Source organism: Polypterus senegalus, chromosome 16 (assembly GCF_016835505.1).
Source record: "Polypterus senegalus isolate Bchr_013 chromosome 16, ASM1683550v1, whole genome shotgun sequence".
Lineage (NCBI taxonomy): Eukaryota > Metazoa > Chordata > Cladistia > Polypteriformes > Polypteridae > Polypterus > Polypterus senegalus.
This window is the reverse complement of record NC_053169.1, coordinates 5,755,335-5,774,245: the sequence shown is the minus strand read 5'-3', so window position 1 is coordinate 5,774,245 and position 18,911 is coordinate 5,755,335. Positions and strand designations below refer to the sequence as shown.

Sequence of the window (18,911 nt, the reverse complement as noted above, 5' to 3'; positions counted from 1 at the left end):
TCTGCTAGACGTTCGTGGCACAACTGGTCAGATAAGACAGCAGGGAAGCAGGCATATCCAGCAGCACCTTCTCCCACTCCCAAATAAGAGACTGAACTCTTTGTACAAGGAGCAGCCTGTTCTTCATCTTCATCTGGTAACAACTCTAAGTCGGAGCTGTACTGACATCTTTTCACAGTCCCTTTCAGACTACAAGGCGTGAAATGGACTCGAGCCAGAGCACAGACCTGTAATTCAAGGAGTGACACCTGGGACAGAGAAAACAACTTGCTTGTGAGGAGGCACTAGAAGTGACTTTAATCCAATCGGGAGAGGTTCCTCCTTCCTTCATAAATCAGTTTCACTCACCTTATGTAGGATTCTCTCGAGTGGAGACTCTTAGGTGAGCACTCTGCTCTCGCGTTCTACAAAATGACCCTTCTCTCTGGAACTAAAAAGCTGATGGGCCGATCCCTAACCATGGGAGCCGACAGCTGACCTTCTCTTCTCTTTGTGGAGCAGAAATCTGAGATTCAGCCTCGCCAAGCCAAGCTCAGCACCAGGCTGACGAGCAGCTCTTACTTCAAGAAGGGAGCTTCAGCATCTAAACTCTTGTGCCAGAAAGTGTTAACACTGTTGTTCCCTATGAAGTCACAGGCGACACAGAACATCTGAACAGAGGATCAGACAGCAGAGAAGAATCCTCTGCTTAAGCCCGATGCAGCAAAACTCCACAACATTGCAACATCATCTTTAAAGATTTCATATCATAAAACTGTTTTAACCCTTAAACCACTAGAACCGGCTAAAGTCGATTTCCAGTGCAATTTGGAAGCACGCCAGAGCCGAGTATATTCAACGACATATATTCATTGAACAGGACGCACAGTGGTGCAGTGGGCAGCACTGCTTCCTCGCAATAAGGAGACCTGGGTTCACTTCCTGCGTGGGAGTTTCCATGTTCTCCCCGTGTCTGTGTGGGTTTCCTCCCACAGTCCAAAGACATGCAGGTTAGGTGGATCGGCGATTCTAAATTGCCCCCCCGTGTGTGTGTGTGGTGGGCTGGGATTGGCTCCAGCAGACCCATGTGACCCTGTACTTGGGATATAGCGGGTTGGATAAAGGATGGATATTCATTGAACGCCGCAACCGGTTAAAGTTGTGTGTCAGTGCAATTTGCCAGCACGCAGGGGCCGACTATATTCAGCAACGTACATTCATTGAACACCGCAACTGGCTAGAGTCGCATCCCAGAGCAATTTGCCAGCACGCCGGAGCTGATCGGTCAAGTCAGAGGGGACTGGGCGGTCTCATGGTCTGGAATCCCTACAGATTTTATTTTTTCTCCAGCCGTCTGGAGTTTTTTTTTTTTCTGTCCCCTGGCCATTGAACCTTACTCTTATTCGATGTTAATTAATGTTGATTTATTTTGTTTTATAATTGTGTCTTTCATTTTTCTATTCTTTAATATGTAAAGCACTTTGAGCTACTCTTTGTATGAAAATGTGCTATAGAAATAAAGTTGTTGAAGTGCTGTACATTCGTTGAGCGGCCATCTCATGCCCCCTACTGTCCCTGGGGTTCAGCCGCTGCACTAAACTGGCCTGCCAGCATCAGCGCTTACCACTGTGTGCTTGCGTGCAGCCAGTTGAAGCACAGTTGGCTCGGTGATTTACTGAATTTGATCAATGGCGTCAAAGCGTGGGCTCTTTTGCTGCGATTTTAGGAAGTGTTTTTTGAATGTTGATTGATGAAAAGCACCTACCTTTTATTTTATGAGTGATGTATGAGAGACTTTTATTTTTTACTTTTTAAGTACACTTTTTAACCTAATATAATCGTGGTTTTTAAAAAGTATATATTAGTATGAAAATTTCATTTCTTAATTAGCACGGATTAGTTGTTCAATTAGTGAAACTAATTATTGTTTCATGTATTGTCATCGGAAGTGAGTAAGTGTGCAAACATTCAAGTCATTTGGACAATAGGAAGTGGGTTAACTATCGATTACAAGATTCGTACCAGACATCAAACGGGTGAAGTTAATATAAGCCTGGTAATAAAAAGTATTTGGCATCAAGGGGTGCATTAAGCCCCAAGTATGTGGCAGTATAAAGGTTAAGATAAAGTAGAACTCTGAATATAACCAGTTAACAGGCAAGCCTCTCCAGTGTTACATGATTGTCTCTCACATCCCATTTTGTACAGTCTGTTGATTTATATGCAGTTACCATATTATTTCTATAATTCTCATGACTATCAATAAATCAAATCTGTTTCTTAAAATGAATGGGCTTCAGTTACCTCGATTATAGCTTAGATAGGATAAAAATGACATCCGATTAGGAGACGGGCCTAACTACATGCCGCGACGTGACTTGGAGGCCGTGTATCGAAAATGGTGAATTTCAAGGAGAGGCTGGTTATGGGGGTACCAGAATGATGAAGAAATGGCTGGATTTAATGTGACAGCTCATCAAAACACAACGAAGATGTTAAAAAGCATTTGAAATGCATCTGCTCATCATGTAGGCGGCCACTCATGAGATTATTTACGCTCGCCCTTCTCTTGCCACTTTTGTCAATGGCTCTGACGCTCCACCTTCACCTTTTCTCTTAAAGTCAGTCAGAGCAGACTCTTGTTCAGTCAGCGGGGTCTCATGTTATGAGCTATGTGACACTGACCATACACCGCCACTTATTCACTAGGAGAATGAATATCGATGTGCTAATTGAATGGCCTGCAACAAGTAGAAATGCAGTTTGGTGGTTTACTGTGTGCTTCCTTTGTGGTTTGGTCCGCACACCGACTTCACATGATAAGTAGAAACCTTCTGAACAGTAACGGTCTTAAAGTACAACGACGACGTTTATTTCTTTTATACAAATGGTGGAGATCAAAGTGCTTTACAAGAAAAAAGAATGAGTCAATGCTAAGTAACAAAGAAAATAAGTAAGGTCCAATGGCCAGGAGGACAGATAAAAAAAACTGCAGGGGTTCTGAGGCCACGAGACCACCCAGCCCCCCCTAACATAAAGATCTAAATCAGTCCCCATGGTTTTCAAGCTTCACGTGGAAGAAATTAGATGATGATGGCCATGTGAACCTCTGGCCTTCAATCCATCAACATGAGGACTGCATGGTGCCCTGATCAGGTGGTGGTGGTGCAGATCACCACCACAGAAAACTGGAAAAAGAACAGCAGAGAAAGTAGTATGGATTGTGGAGAGATGATAAAAATGATTAAATTAAATGCATATAGAGAATATCAGAGTTACACGAAAATGAAGCAATGAGAAAGCCATGTTAAAATGATGGGCGGGGGGTTTTAGCAGCTTTTTAAAGAGCTCCACCATATTTGCCGGGTGAGTTTCTATCGGCCAGCTATTCCAGATTTTAGGTGCATCACAGCAGACGACCACCCGCCTCACCACTTCTTGGAATTCTAAGCAGACCCTCATTTGAAGATGTGTGGTTACGATTTGAAGTTCGTCCCAGTCACATGGACAGAGGAAGTGACGTGCTTCCGGGTTGAAGAAGAGGAGTTTTTACCTGTCATGGACTATAAAGGACTCTGGATCTCGGGTGGCAGGGTGACAACGCGTCTGGGAGTGGAGGATTTGTTTATTGTGTTGATTATTAGTGTATTGTATGAGTATTGTGGAGTGTAGGGTGCTTTGTGCTCATTATTATTGTTGGACTTTTACCTGGTGTCTGGCATCTGGTCTGAGGGTTCAAGGGGACGACAGCGCCCCCTGTCTGTCACAATATATAAATATAAAATCTAACGGCTCTCTGTCTGTATGTCTGCCAAGTTTTCACATGAGAACTACTTCACGGATTTAGATCAGGTTTGTTTCTATAATTTGCTTGAACATTCCAGTTGATTTTGCGACTTCTCTCATTGTGCTAAGAATCGGAGGTCACTTGCTGGAGCGATGTGTTTGGGCTAATCCGAGACTCGGGCTGCAGGCCAAGGGCAGTGGGTAGTCGGTCTGCCTCTGTGTTTTGGAGTGTACCTTGCCTCCATTTAGCTGGCGATACCTTTTTGTTTGTTGGTTTTTAAAGTCTGTCCCGTTTCAATACTTTGTGGGCAGAGCCGCGGGGAGTGGCTAGTCAAGTATCAAGGCTCACACAGGCCTGTGTTCTAGAAGGCGCAGGTGCAGAATTGGGTGTTGGGGGCACGCTGTGCCCGGTATGCTGCTCTGTGTTTAGATGCTTGAGGGGCGAGTCCCACCTTCAAGACCCAACTTCCACCCTATGGAGCCAGTGGTATGCCAAGTCACATTGACATGTAAATTCAAGAAGTGCATCATGGTTAGCGTGACTGGCCCACATACCTCATATTCTAACCCTCATCACGTGTTCTTAACACAATGACGCTGTAGTTGTCTGGTGTAAGTGCAATTTACTGTGCAGTGTCATTTAAAAAAAAAACAAAAGGTAATAAATGAATTCAAAAATAATCCGATAGACCAAGCTGTTAACGTACAGAGAGAGACCGTCTTCAGTGCAGACTTGTGTGATTTTATCTGCCTGCTTGCCTTTGTTTTATGTGCAGATTTTTGAAGGAGCATTTTCTCCATGGGAAGTTTTTTTTTCTTGGCCATCACTACAACCTAAATGGTGTTAGGTAACATTTAAATAAATAATACTTTTGGGTAGAGTGTTCCTTTAACCTGAGTTCACAGCTTTGGGCTTGTGGGAAACATGAGAGTAGCCGGTGGAAGGCAGATTTGCGACTTCTGATTTCTTCAGAAGCGGGCATCCACCTGAAACTCGGCGTCTTCAGGCCCGGCCAGTACTTGGATGGGCGACCGTCTAGGAAAAAAGCTGCTGGAGCAGGTGTTGGTTAGGACAGCAGGGGGCGCTTGCCCCGTGGACTGAATGTGGATCACAAAGACGGGGACACTGTACTGTAAAAATAGCACCGTCGTTTGGGTGAGACGTAAAACCGAGGTCCTGACTCTCTGTGGTCATGAAAGATCCCTGGGCATCCTTTGTAAGGAGTAGGGTGTCTCCCCATGTCCTGGCTAATTGCCCACCATGGCTTGGTCATTTTAGCCTCCCGATCATCCCCTGTCTCTGATTGGCTATCCCTCACACCCCTTCACCAGCTAACAGCTAAAGTGTGGTGAGTGTACGGGCACGAAAATGGCTGCCATTGCATCATCCAGGTGGGTGCTACACATTGGTGGTAGTTGAAGTGACACCCCCACTCACTGTGAGAAATGGTTTGAGTAATGAGAAAAGTGCTTTATAAATGGAAAGAATTTTTATTATAATATTTTTTGGTCTGAAATATCCATACTAACCACTGTGTCACCAAAATATGAAACAATAACCAAACAATTGTGAAAGGAAAAAACCTCCTTAGCAGACATTTTTTTTCCATGTACCTTTTGTGAATAGATAATATCAATTTTGTTTTTATAGCTTTGAAATATGTAAATTAAGAAAGCAGATTTTAGGCTCATTGAAGATAAGAGCAAATGAGCCACTGCTGCTGCTTCCTGTTCTGAGCTGTGATTCATATCTGTTCTTTCTTTCTGTCTTTCTGTCTGTCTGTCTGTCCTTTTATTTTGTTTAATTTTTGTTTTAATCAAACCTTTTGCCAACTCTGCCAGACCTATTTGATGGTGTGCCACACTGTCTTTGGATGCTCCATTCATACACTAAGACGAGGCTTCTTGTCGACTCTGTCTTTATGAAGAGGAGCAGCGGCCAGGCAGTTGAGCCCAAGTGTCAGCTCTGTCAGCAGCGTCTTACGGCCGACCTTTAGTTTATTAAGGAAGTTGACTGTGACTAACGTGTTGCTCTGTGCGTTGCACAATCACTCGGTCAGGTGGTCCTTGAACTACCAGTGTATTGTCCAGCAATGTCCTGTAGTTGGAAGGGCTGACCTGGCAGAGGCTGTTTGGTCTGCTGCCAAGTGTGGAGCCTGCAAATGATCCACCCTCACGTCACTTGGATATTTTAGTGGTAGCAAAAAGGCGGAAGGCCAGGCTGCACCCTCTTCATCCTTCCGTTAATGCTTGTGCGATGGCCCAGTATGCGCTGTACTGGGGCTGTCAAATTATACAAAAAAGCTGGGAATGCCACCCGTCTAAGCAGTCAACGTAGATCTCGGCGTGAACATGTGCAGTGCGCCATATGATGCCTATGTAGGTAGATGGATGCTTTATTCATCCCCTCAGGGAAGTTCAGTTTTCCAGTATCTCATGCACATCAGTAAAAACTTGTTACAAATTATTAAAAAAAGGCAAGGAGATCAGAGCATAAGCAAATAGTCAGAAGTACAAATGGTCAGTTGTTACTGTGTTTGAAGGCAGAGTGGGGAGCAGGTCGTGAATCAATTGTGTTGACAACAGAGTTTTAAAATCTCACACGAGCTTCTTCTGTCCTGCAGCGCAGTGCGAGGAGACGACTGTTGTGTTGACTTCTCTGACCCTCCATAATGTTACGGGGAGGGTGGCTGCTATTGCCGAGGATGGCCTGTACCACCTTCCCCATACACCTTTCCACTACCATTACCACCCAGCAGCACTGAGCCAGCCTTCTTCACCAGCTTGTCCAGCCTCTTTATGTTCTTGCCTGTCATACTGCCTGCCCAACACACGGCAGCAAAGAAGAGGACACTGGCAGCAACTGTCAGAAAGAACAAAGGCAACAGTTAAGTACATATTATGAGGAGAAACCGCTTGCTCTGTACCTTCCTGTAGAGGACATTTGTGCTCAGAGAGCAGTCTGGTCTGGCATCAAGGTGGGCACCACCTCCGTGTCCTCCCCTCATATACTAACAGGCTGATTAGACCTGCGGAAATCCACAATCATCTCCCTGCTCTTTGTTGTGTTGAGAACTGGGCAGTTCTTATTGCTCCGGTCACTGAAAGCACCAGTCAGATCCCTGTATTCCCCTTCAGCTGCATCATCAGAGTACTGCTGAATGTGGCAAAAGTCCGACTTCTATTTAAAGTCTGCTGTGTATAATGTGAATGTGATCTTAGATTAGATAAACTTTATTATTTCCTTTGGCAAATTCAGAATTTGCCATTTGGTATGGGATTTGTAAAAAAACGTGTTAATGTTTGTGATGCGTCATCTGTTGGAATGACCAACACAATGCATGTCTCTGGTATGTGCCATTTGGTATGGGATTTGTAAAAACGTGTTAGGATTATGTGAATTTCCCCTTGGGATTAATAAAGTATCTATCTATCTATCTATCTATCTATCTATCTATCTATCTATCTATCTAATGTTTGTGATGCGCCATCTGTTGGAATGACCAACACAATGCATGTCTCTGGTATGTGGCATTGGCTATGGGATTTGTAAAAAGCGTGTTAATGTTTGTGATGCGTCATCTGTTGGAATGGCCAATGCAATGCATTTTATTCTAACAAGTGTAATTGCAGCATCATTTGGAATGACAGAGTCGTAGCAACGGACGCACAGGCACTTACCCTTATAATAAAAAAAAAATATATTCAAATATATTTGAATGTAGGTTAAAATGTGTCAAGTGCTGTAAAGAAGTCAAAACAACATCAAAGCGTTGGGGCACCACCCTAGTGACCCCAATATGATTGAAACAAGACGACAATGAAAAACACACAAGCTACGAGTAATAATATCCTTTCAGATGGGAGCTCCGAATTGAACGGACTCAAAATGGTTGAACTTCCGGACATATGGGTTCCGGACAGGAAGGTGCGGGTCCTGGCGAGTGGATTACATTTAATTTTGGCGTGTTTATCGCGTCACAATTAAAAACATACCATCCCAAGGATTGATTGGTTATTGCTACAGCATGCAATTTTCATGTTATTTGAAAATAACTTGAATTCACGTCCATAGATTACGTCTCGTGACTAAGAGTAAAGCAAACGCCTTACATTTTGTTTCTTGGCTGCTCCGAGTGTATTGCATTTTGATTCATGAATTATCTTGAAAGTACTAATCAGCGTCAAAAAGCAGGGAAATGGGCCTCAACAGTTGGGATACCAGACGTTCCAATCACCCGCGCTTAAGGTGGTAAAGGGGGGAGTTGATAAGGTGGGTGTCATTGTACAAATCGAAGTTGGCAATGTAAATAATAATTTTTGTCTTCTGGTTGCTGGAAAGGCCTGCTTGCTGTAAGAGAAGCAGCTTGATTGGAGGTGCCTGAGACTTTGGAGGCTGCAGATGGGAGTCTCCATATCTGTCTCTATTATATAATCTGTTGAAGCACATCGGGTTCAGGGGGCGTGCAAGTGGAGTTTGTGTTCTCATCTTCTTCTTTTTTCTTTTGTTTTTTTCCTTGGTCTTAGGATAAAGCGGAGAGCAAAAGCACCATCATCCCTTCTCCCGTGGTCCATGTGAGAGGCTTGTGCGAGGCAGTGGTGGAAGCTGACCTGGTGGAGGCGCTGAAGAGATTTGGCAAAATATGGTATGGCCTTTAATGCTTTCTTGACTTGGACCTCCATTGCTCTATCTATCTTATTTCTTTTTAACTCTTGGCCCGCTGGCAGCTGCCTACTATTATGGTCTTGGAGCCCAGTGAATATATACGAGTCTGCGGCAAGGTGCCAGTGCAGCCGCCAAGAGAATCTCCTTTACATGTCAAGAGCAGCCCCTAGTGGCCAGAGAGCCACACAACCCCATACAAGTTCATTTTCATTTCTGTAGTTGCCTACTCATGACTGAATAGTTTACTAAATTAGATTAGATATACAAGTTATTCCTTGTGATCTTTGGAGTTTGGGGAACCAGGGCCCCAGCGAATGCAAACATCTGCTGATTTATTTTGTGCCTATGATTTATGTACATTCTAAGTTTATTGTGCTAAATAAGACGCAAAAAGTTGTGAGAAATGCAAGACAGAATGATTAAATAATCACTGGGCAAGCAAATTGTGTGTCAGTGACTGGCTGCGTAGTTCCACAGTTTTTAGTGAACAGTAACTTTTTATTAAATTTAACTTGTACCCACAAGTTTGTTTTAATATGATCATAAATGACAAAAATGATTAATATTATGGATACAAAAGAACTCCAATAAAACACTAAGCACAAAATGTTAAACACTTACGACACAGTCTAGTTTTGCAGATGCAGGTGATGTAGTTCGGGTTCGGGTTAGGCTTAGGGTAAGTGAAATCCCCTGTGAACAGCCTCTTGACAGTTAGGTCAAGTTTTGTCCGGCTGTGATTCCAATGTAAGTGAAGATTTGCAGAATTTAGGGAGACAAAGACGTCTTCCAACCCAGATGAAATCCTTTGAACGAGCGGGCGCAGGACAAGAACATAAAACTCTAATCCAGTGGGTGCACTGCGGTTGTAATCCAGTGAAGCGTTGAAACAAGAAGATACCTCAGATTGTGATCTTGCTGGCTTCTTGTGGTTCACTTTTAAAACTCAACGCCCTTGTCTTGTTTCACCCAGCAGGCCTTGCTACAACAGCCGGAGCTGCCCAATGACGCAGTACTCCTGGGGTTGCTGGGATTTACAGTCCATTTAAGTGGCATCATTGCAATGATTTTCTGCAAGAGGCCACAAAACTCGCATAATTTCCCTGTAATTATTGGTGACCAAGCCCCAAATATGCCGACCCAGAAATCATAAACCCACCAATCACAAGGGCCGACTGTACAGCAGTGCCTTGGTTTGTTCCGGAAACACGTTTGTAATCCAAAGCACTCGTATATCAAAGCGAATTTCCCCATAAGAAACAATAGAAACTCGGATGATTCATTCCACAACCCAAAACTATTCATATAAAAATGATTAATACAAAATCTAAAGTAAAAATATATCAAACAAATTAACCTGCACTTTACCTTTAAAAAGAATCGTGGCTGGTGTGAGGGAGAGGAGAGAGAGAAGGAGGAAGAGGAGGGTTATTGTGCAGGACGACTTTCACTCTAACAGAATCCCTGCTATCTGTCGGCTCACTGGAGTCTTTTTTGCGACTTTAACAAGGAGCTTCTCCAATGACAGTTGCTTTTGCCTCCTGCTGAGAATTTGGCGGAAATGTGACATGGCATTGTAATTAAACAGATTCATCACTCGCACTGCTACAGCCTTATTCAGGTGGTGCTTTTTAAGTTTTTTATTGCAGTCCAGTTACTAAAGAACAGTCTGTACACTTGGACACACAACAAAAAAAAATGCTTTACACACACACACAGTCACAATGCCATAGCAAACAGTATACGATCGTACAGATGTTGACTATACAAGTGAGGCACGCCGACAGAGACCGAGCATGGGAGACGATTACCCACAATCCCGCAGCGAGAGAGAAACGACCACCATCGGCTCACAGTTGTGATCACGTGACGCTTGGCAGACAAAGCGTATACGTACTGCTTGTATTGCAAGACCTCGCTCGTTTATCAAGTTGAAGTTTATTAAAAGCTTTTGCTCGTCTTGCAAAACGCTTGCAGACCAAGTTTCTCAATTCCAGGTTTTAATGTATTTTAATAATCCTCAAGGAGACGTTCAAGCACTTACCACAGCAAAAACACTGAATACACAGATAGTGACTCAAAGTACATTACAAGACAATACAATAGAATAAAAACAAATGATACAATAAATATTAGGCTAAAATAACTGGTAGAATGGTTCACCTTCCAGCACAACAACCACCTTAAACACACAGCCTAGACTTTAATTCAGTAGAAAATCTGTGAATGGACCTGAAGAGAGCAACCCCATGAATGCTCACCTTGACACTAGAAAAGGGCTGAGCAGTTCTGCCAGGCATAATGGCCAAATATGCCCCACTCCTGGTGCACAAAGCTAGTGCTGATACATGCAAAGAGACTGATGGGTGTCATTAGGCCAAAACATGGCAGTGTGAACTATTCAATATGGGGACTGGTCACTCTTTTCCAATGCTGGTGTTTGAAAGGCGTGTGATGAATTTCTATCTGCACTGTAATTCATTTAATTTGAATCCAGTTTGGTAAGAGCTGAATAAGACGGAATCCATGAAACTGGAGCTGATCAATCATTCAGTCTTGAGTCTCTAAAATGCCATTTGTCCTCATCACTTTTCACATAGCGCTTATGTTAAAGTGACATCCGTCAATGACAGGCTACAGTTCTCTCAGTTTTTAATGCAGCAGAGATGGTTTCATATTTATGACAGCTGCAGAAATGGCAGGCCCCCCCGCCTTGTTATTTTGTATTGCACTTTTCATGCCCACACTATTTGGCGAGTATCACAATTACAATGGCGGCCTTCTTAGAGGGAAGAAGCATCACTCGCTATTTTGGTGATACAATGCCTTTTATGCTCCTTTTATTACACACACAGTGCAGTTTTCACTTAATCCCATAGCGGACTTGTTCGAGTTGTCGGCGCCTTTCCTTTAATTTGATTGGTAAAGTATAACGGTTGATGACCTGTTTGCACAATTGGCGAGTGTTAATCCGGCTAAGTGACGTGCTCATATTTGAAGAGCGGTGGAGCCACACTCGTGCTTTGTCCCTCCTCTTTCTCCCCTGGATCACCAGGTCGTCTCCCTGGTCCCTTGCACCCCACAGAGATTGTGCAAAGTTTACATCGACTCCTATGGCATGAATTTTTTGCTTTTGCTCACATACGCATCTTTTTTAGTTGTCTCTCTTCTTTTCCAGTTACGTGATGATAATGCCCTTCAAGAGACAAGCTCTCGTGGAGTTTGAGCAGATCGAAAGTGCCGAGAGACTGGTGTCATTCAGTGCCAAGCACCCCGTCTATATTGTTGGACAGCAAGCCTTCTTCAACTTCTCCACCAGTCAGAGGATTACAAGGCCCACCAATGCAGACAATCCAAATAGTGGAAATAAGGTCCTGCTGCTTTCCATCCAGAACCCTTTGTACCCCATAACTACAGTAAGTGTTCAGTTTATTCAATCGTTTTCTGTGCAAGGGGGCAAAACCAGGACTTCTGAAATAATAGAAAGATCTTCATTTTGTTGACTAGTGCAGATCCATTATTTATAAGAAATTCATTTTGTTATCAAATATTTTGTTGAAATAGGTCATTTCTGAATTGTATGACAGACACACAGGCTGCAACCGCACCAGAAGACCAATCGTTGTCCACACTAGCATTTCCACATTGCTTAAGAAAGACAGAAAATGCAGGTGACACTTCTACTAATGTTCAGTCTCAAAATAGATACAGAGATACTTTATTAATCCCAAGGGGAAATTCCCATACTCCAGCAGCAGCATACTGATAAAGAACAATATTAAATTAAAGAGTGATAACAATGCAGGTATAACAGACAATATCTTTGTATAATGTTAATGTTTACCCCCCCGGGTGGAATTGAAGAGTCGCATAGTGTGGGGTCTCCTCAGTCTGTCAGTGGAGCAGGACGGTGACAGCAGTCTGTCTCTGAAGCTGCTCCTCTGTCTGGAGATGATCCTGTTCAGTCGATGCAGTGGATTCTCCATTATTGACAGGAGTCTGCTCAACGCCCATCGCTCTGCCACAGATGCCAAACTGTCCAGCTCCGTGCCTACAATAGAACCTGCCTTCCTCACCAGTTTGTCCCTCTTCTTTATGCTGCCTGCCCAGCACACCACCACATAGAAGAGGGCGCTTGCCACAACCATCTGATAGAACATCTGCAGCGTCTTATTGCAGATGTTGAAGGACACCATTCTTCTAATGAAGTATAGTCGGCTCTGTCCTCTCTTACACAGATCATCAGTGTTGGCAGTCCAGTCCAATTTATCATCCAGCTGCACTCCCAGGTATTTATAGGTCTGCACCCTCTGCACAGTCACCTCTGATGATCACGGGGTCCATGAGCGGCCTGGTCCTCCTAAAATCCACCACCAGTTCCTTGGTCTTGCTGGTGTTCAGGTGTAGGTGGTTTGAGTCGCACCATTTAACAAAGTCCTTGATTAGGTTCCTGTACTCCTCCTCCTGCCCACTCCTGATGCAGCCCACCATAGCAGTGTCGTCAGTGAACTTTTGCACGTGGCAGGACTCTGAGTTGAATTGGAAGTTCCATGTATATAGGCTGAACTGGACTAACGTGGTAAATGATTTGTCTTTTTGCTAATGTTTACAGCATTCAAACTGTCCCAAATGCAATTTAGGTCAGCAACACATCATCACGCAGCATGGAGAGCAACTCCTCTGTGTCCACAGTGTTGGAATGTGCTTTCCTTCTGTGGAGGTTGACCAGTCGGGGAATGAGACTTTGATTTGAGCAGGATGTACTTGGTGAAGGGCCTTGTGATAAGCACAAATCAAGCAGAGTGTAATTTGCCTGCCCTTTCAGAACTCCGCGTTTTCACCCACCCACCCATCCTGCAATGCTGAGCTAGTGTTTTCAGAAGTATGCGACTTTGGAGAGGAGTTTCAAAAGTCTTCATTTTTGAGAGTTTAAAATGCCGGGGTAGTGTGGAGGACGAAAGGCGAAAATGGAGACCCATGTCTGTGTTTTTAAGCAAAAACAGTAGTGTGGATTTAGCAAAGTGAAGTGAGCTGGTCATGGCTTGGCTATCTTGCATCTCTTTCATTTATTCTTTGGCTGCAGGTTAAGGATAAAAGCACTAAGTAAGTGTTCAGGATTTGAAAAAGCAAATCAATTAAGATAAAGTCAAAAATGGCACGTTCCTTTGGCCACTGTTCTGACTAGTGACCACATACCACTGCTAAAGTGGAAACCTGCAGCCGCTGTGCCCTGACATGTCACTGTTTAGAGGAGGTTTAGAACCACAATGACGTGCACTTCCTCAAAATACCGCAGTTCTAGAGGGCTACTGTGGCAGCAGATTTTCTTTTTAACCCTTAATTAGTGACCAGTTTCTGCTGCTAATTAACTTTTGCCTTAATTCTAATCGGCAAATTCTATTTAAGGCTCTGACCCCTTAGTGAATTCTTTTTCTCTTAACTAGCTGAAGTACTCAGCATTGCCTGGGAGGAAAATAAAGTTTTTGTTTTTTTTTTTGTTTGAGAAAAATATTAAACATAAAAGCACAACTTTAAAAATAAGTTAATAAACAATGAAGACTCACTAATGTGCTTGTCTTGCGGTCTTGTATCTGTTATGTATGTTATCATCCAGTTCACGCTCGGAACCGGCCAACTCTATTTAATTTCAAAAGCAACACTGGCATGTGGTGGTGGTGGTGGTGGCGGCGCTCAGACATAAAGAATGCTGGCAGTCCCCTCCAGTTCGCCCTCTGGTGGTCATTCCGAGTCTCAACTGAATGATAACATGCATACAAGATCGCAAGATCACCCCACACTCTGCCCAGAAGGGGGTGGGTTAGGGCTGATTTCACCATACAGTATTTTTAGTCGACCAGTGAGAAACACGTGTACCAAGTTTCATGAAAATCGCTCCAGCCGTTCGGAAGTGATGCTAGAACATACATACATACATACACACACACACTTTAATGTGATGATGTTACTTTTGTTCCAAGAAATTTAACCAGGCCTGGGGCCTTCAGAAATAAAAGATAAAAGAGTAGGACAGCTGCTGTACAGGCTTTTAAATGTTCAAAGTGCCGTGTGAGATGGAGACCACGCTCCCCAGCAGCAGCAAGCGAGCAGCTGATCGAGCAAAGAGGAGGTAAAAAAAACCCAAAATATTTGTTTCCCATTTTATCACCATTTAAAAGGGGGTTTCGAAGGAGTGACCGCGTCTCTTTGGGGTGCATTGAGCCCCTCTCATCACAGCACGAGCAGCAGAGACATGAAGTGGCTGGTGCGTAGCACAGACCTGGGGGGTTGGCGAGCGATGTGAGCAGGGGGTGAACCCCCCTAGTAGATAAGTGTATAGATATATAGAGGGGCGGCATGGTGGCGCAGTGGTAGTGCTGCCTTGTGCCGAGTGTTGGCTGGGATTGGCTCACTTCACATCTCATCTTGTTTAGGTGCCATTTTATGGAAAAAATAAGCAATTCAGAGGACTAAAGCCTAAATAAAACATGTAAATTGTGAATTTCCCCTTGGGATTAATAAAGTATCTATCTATTTATCTATCTATCTATCTATTATATAGTGCCTTTCATATCTATCTATCTATCTATATCTCTATCTATCTATCTAAAAATGAAAGGAAAACAAGTTAATTAGCAGCAAAAACTGATGACTATTTAAGACATGGGTTGGAGTGGAAAACCTGCGGCCACGGTAGCACTCCAGGACTGGAGTTGGGAGACCCTTGCCATAAAACTTGACTTTAAGGAGCACCACAACTAAACTGCCCTAAAGCTTAGAAAAGCATATTCTGCAAAAACCATTTCTTGAGATTGGCGCATTTACCAATTAAGTGATTCGGGGTGAAAGTTGGCCAGTCTCGATCGGCAGCTGATTTATTAGAGCATCACTAAATATTATGTCACCTTTGTATATTAAGTGGCAAAATTTTAGCACAATTTTGCAGTTTGTCCCCTGCAGTCCACAATACATTTGATGTCACCCATGGGGTTACTTTTTAATGTGCCCATTTCGAGACATTTGTCATGTTGTACTAATATGATGCATTGTATTTTTTTTTTCCAACAGGTGGTGTATGTAACTGATACTCTCAAACCTAATAAAGAAAATTTTAAATAGGGAAAATGATAGGAATTTTTTTTTAAAGGTCGATAGAGGAAGTGCTAATGTCCTTGGAGCTCCTTTTCTGTCGCACAGTCGCTGATGGTCTGACTGTGGGGGTCTCAGACTTGAGTCTTATAGCTCTTGTTGTTTATTTCTGCTGTCATTTTTCTACTTTAATGAGGGCAGACAACCAAATGAGACCAATACTTCTCTGTTTGTTTCAATGTAAAGAAAAGCCAAGCAAAATGACACCTTTTATTGGTTAACTAAAAAGATTACAGTATGCAAGCTTTCATAGTTTGTTTTGTTTCATTGTTCATTGCTCGTTTCAATGTAAAGTTTCCTTTATTATGTGGCAGTGCCAGTTTGCCAGGTAGGGTTGGCAACAGAAGTGCTAATGTTTGCTGTGTGCTATCTGTCGGAATGAAATGTGCAATGAATTTTATTACTTTAAATGCATTACAAAGTACAAAGTACATCACGATACACTGAATTTGTCCAACAGAGAGTGTAACCACCAAACTTAACGCTAAATCAATTAGGCAATTTAAAGTGTGTTTTGTTACAAGTTTTATTGTAATAAAAGAAACTGCATACTGAAAGAAGTGGGAGTGCAAATAATGGCTATTTGCGACAAGTTTTCTTTTTCATTATTTTTTCTCTCCCCCCTATAATTCACTTGCTTCACCGCTGGGCTCTGTTGACTTTCTTAACTCCCACGCTGTTTGTAAGTTGCCTACTGTTTCCTCAGCATGTCATCCACTCCAAATCACAATCGGGTCTTGGCTTTGCTTTTATTCTAAGGGTTGTTTTGCTCTGTGTGCCAAATTGGAGGAACACCTCTCAGAAACTGCTCAGCCCACCTCAATTAGGGAGAAGGTGGCATCAAGTAGGTCAGTAGGCATGAAACAGCTGACGGACGTGAATGGCAGTCGACTGCGGAGGAGTACAGGAATGAGAGCTGATTAGTAAGGCACTCTGAGCTTGCGTGAGTCGTCTTTAAGGTGTCTGGGAAGAGCGAGCCTGACTAGCGCACCCCAGTGGACACGTCGGCAGTTGTTAACTTGTTCTAACTTGGCCGAGTTTGTTAATCTGTGTCTCTCTCTCGCTCTTTTTTTTTTATAGGATATCTTGTACACGGTTTGCAATCCAATTGGGAATGTCCTACGGATCGTCATCTTCAAAAGAAATGGAATACAAGCCATGGTGGAATATCCTTTCTTTGAAAAGCTCAGTATCGTCCGCGTTTCTCTGTGCAGTTAGCGTCCGGTGCACTTTACAGGCTTTGTCACACTGAATCAAGAGACGGTTAGCTGCTTGGTGTTAATTGCCAGTTAGTTTGATTGGAGTTTCACTCGGTAAACTTTCATGTGAACCTGAAGTACTAGGCTGTTGTACCGTGTTAGCCTTTATGAATGTAGTGAGGAGTCAAGCAAAACGACCCCATTGATTGGCTGACTAAAAAGATTACAATATGCAAGCTTTCAAGGCCCCTTCTTCAACCTGAAGTAACAATGAACGCCCCATGGGTGTGTTGTGGACTTCTTTAACTGGGACAAATCCTTTTTTTTTTTTTTCTTCCTTGAAAAATCGTAATGAAGGTTGGACAAGAGGGGCACTTGTGCACTGGAATTTTTGCGATGATGATGTGGTTTGGTTACCAAGCAAGAGCTCTGTGAGCAGAATGTCTTTGATTAGTCTGATAACTAGAAGAGAACATGAATTTGCATTTCTTTGGATTTTGCAGAAAGGACACAGTAGGTTTCATCTGGTGACTCCATGGCAAGCTTGACGGGGGGCGGCATACACTGATGTGCCTCACTTTCATTTAGACAGCAGACCTTGAATATTTAGTTTCCTTCAGCCTGAACGTTGCCTCTCAAATGACGTGTGTTGATTTTTAGGCCTGTATTTGTTGCCAATGATCACTTGGGAATGTTTGGTTCACATATACTACATAGGATCAAAGTTAACGCGCTTCCAGTTACCGCATCGTGTCAGAAGTGCAGTCGCATTTAGAGGACACGCCACTCCTGTTGCTTGGTTGTCTGTCACAGAGGTCAGTTGTTTCTCACCAAATCTGTAGGTGGTCAGTTTGATCTGTCCAATCACAAGTGAATCTGCACTTTTTATTTTTTACTAGCTGAAATACCCAGCGTGGCCCAGGAGGAAAATTGTGTTTTATTTTTTATTTAATTGTTTGAGAAAAACATAAAAAAAAAAAAAAAAAACACAACTTTAAAAATAAATGAACAAACCATAAAGACTCACTAATGTGCTTGTCTTGCGATCTTGTATGTATGTTATCATCCAGTTGACACTCGGAACCGGCCAACTCTAATTTGAAAAGCAAAAGGCACCCGCGGTGCTGCTTAAACATAAAGAATGCTGGCAGGCGCCTCGTATATACGAACGGTGCAAGTAACAGCATGGGATCCTAGAAAAGTACTGTGCTATGACGTTCTCGCATCGTTTGCGCATTAGCAGTTAAGCAACTGTCTTTCTTGGGAGGTTTCCTTTTGACGGTGTGCTGGCATTGCTTTCATATCCTCGGAGCTGGAGCCTTCACCAAGACTCTACGTCTCACTTCCATGCCGGACAGACACACACACACACTTGCACGCGTAGAACTCTTATTTAATTTCAAAAGCAACAGGGACGCGGTGGCGCTCAAACATAAAGAATGCTGGCAGTCGCCTCCAGTTCGCCCTCTGGTGGTCGTTCCGAGTGTCTACTGAATGATAACATTCATAACAAGACCGCAAGATCTGAGAAGGGGGTGGGTTAGAGCTGATTTCACCCTACAGTATTTTTAGTCGACCAGTGAGAAACACGTATACCAAGTTTCATGAAAATCGCTCCAGCTGTTCGGAAGTGATGCTAGAACATACATACATACACACACACACATTGATTTTTATTTTTAAATAGACACACACACACTTTAATGTGATGATTTCACCCTACAGTATTTTTAGTCGACCATTGAGAAACGTGTACAGTGGAACCTCGGGTCACGAATGTCTCGGACCACATACAAATAGGGTTACGACCAAAAAGTTGGCCACACTTTTACATCTGTTCACGACCACACACACACTCGGGTGCCAGTTTTCCTTCCGGTTCGTAAGTGCCAATGGTTTCCGCACGTGTTCAGTCTCTCCCTGTACATCGTTCTCGGTCAGACGTGCATCGTGCATTTGCTGTGAACTATGTGCTCTATTTCATGTGCTTTTGCATTAATTTTGCAATTAACCATGGCCTCTAAGCAAGTGAAGAGTGGTAGTGTTGGTGAGAAGAAAGGTTCAAAGAAAATTGAAATCGAATTAAAGAAAGAAATTATTGAAAAGTATGAGCGTGGCGTTCAAGTTAATGATCT

The 18,911-nt window shown here is 43.1% G+C and overlaps 1 protein-coding gene across 2 annotated transcripts in view; it reads left to right on the top strand.

The window, feature by feature from the left end:
* Positions 1-18,911, top strand: part of LOC120516488 (heterogeneous nuclear ribonucleoprotein L-like) — a 109,472-nt gene that overhangs the window by 56,284 nt on the left and 34,277 nt on the right. For both annotated transcript variants that reach the window (XM_039738188.1, XM_039738187.1), the window contains exons 2-4: positions 8,293-8,411; positions 11,610-11,847; positions 16,658-16,743. In XM_039738188.1, the coding sequence (XP_039594122.1) occupies positions 8,293-8,411; positions 11,610-11,847; positions 16,658-16,743 (443 nt within the window). The remainder of the gene's footprint in view (positions 1-8,292; positions 8,412-11,609; positions 11,848-16,657; positions 16,744-18,911) is intronic.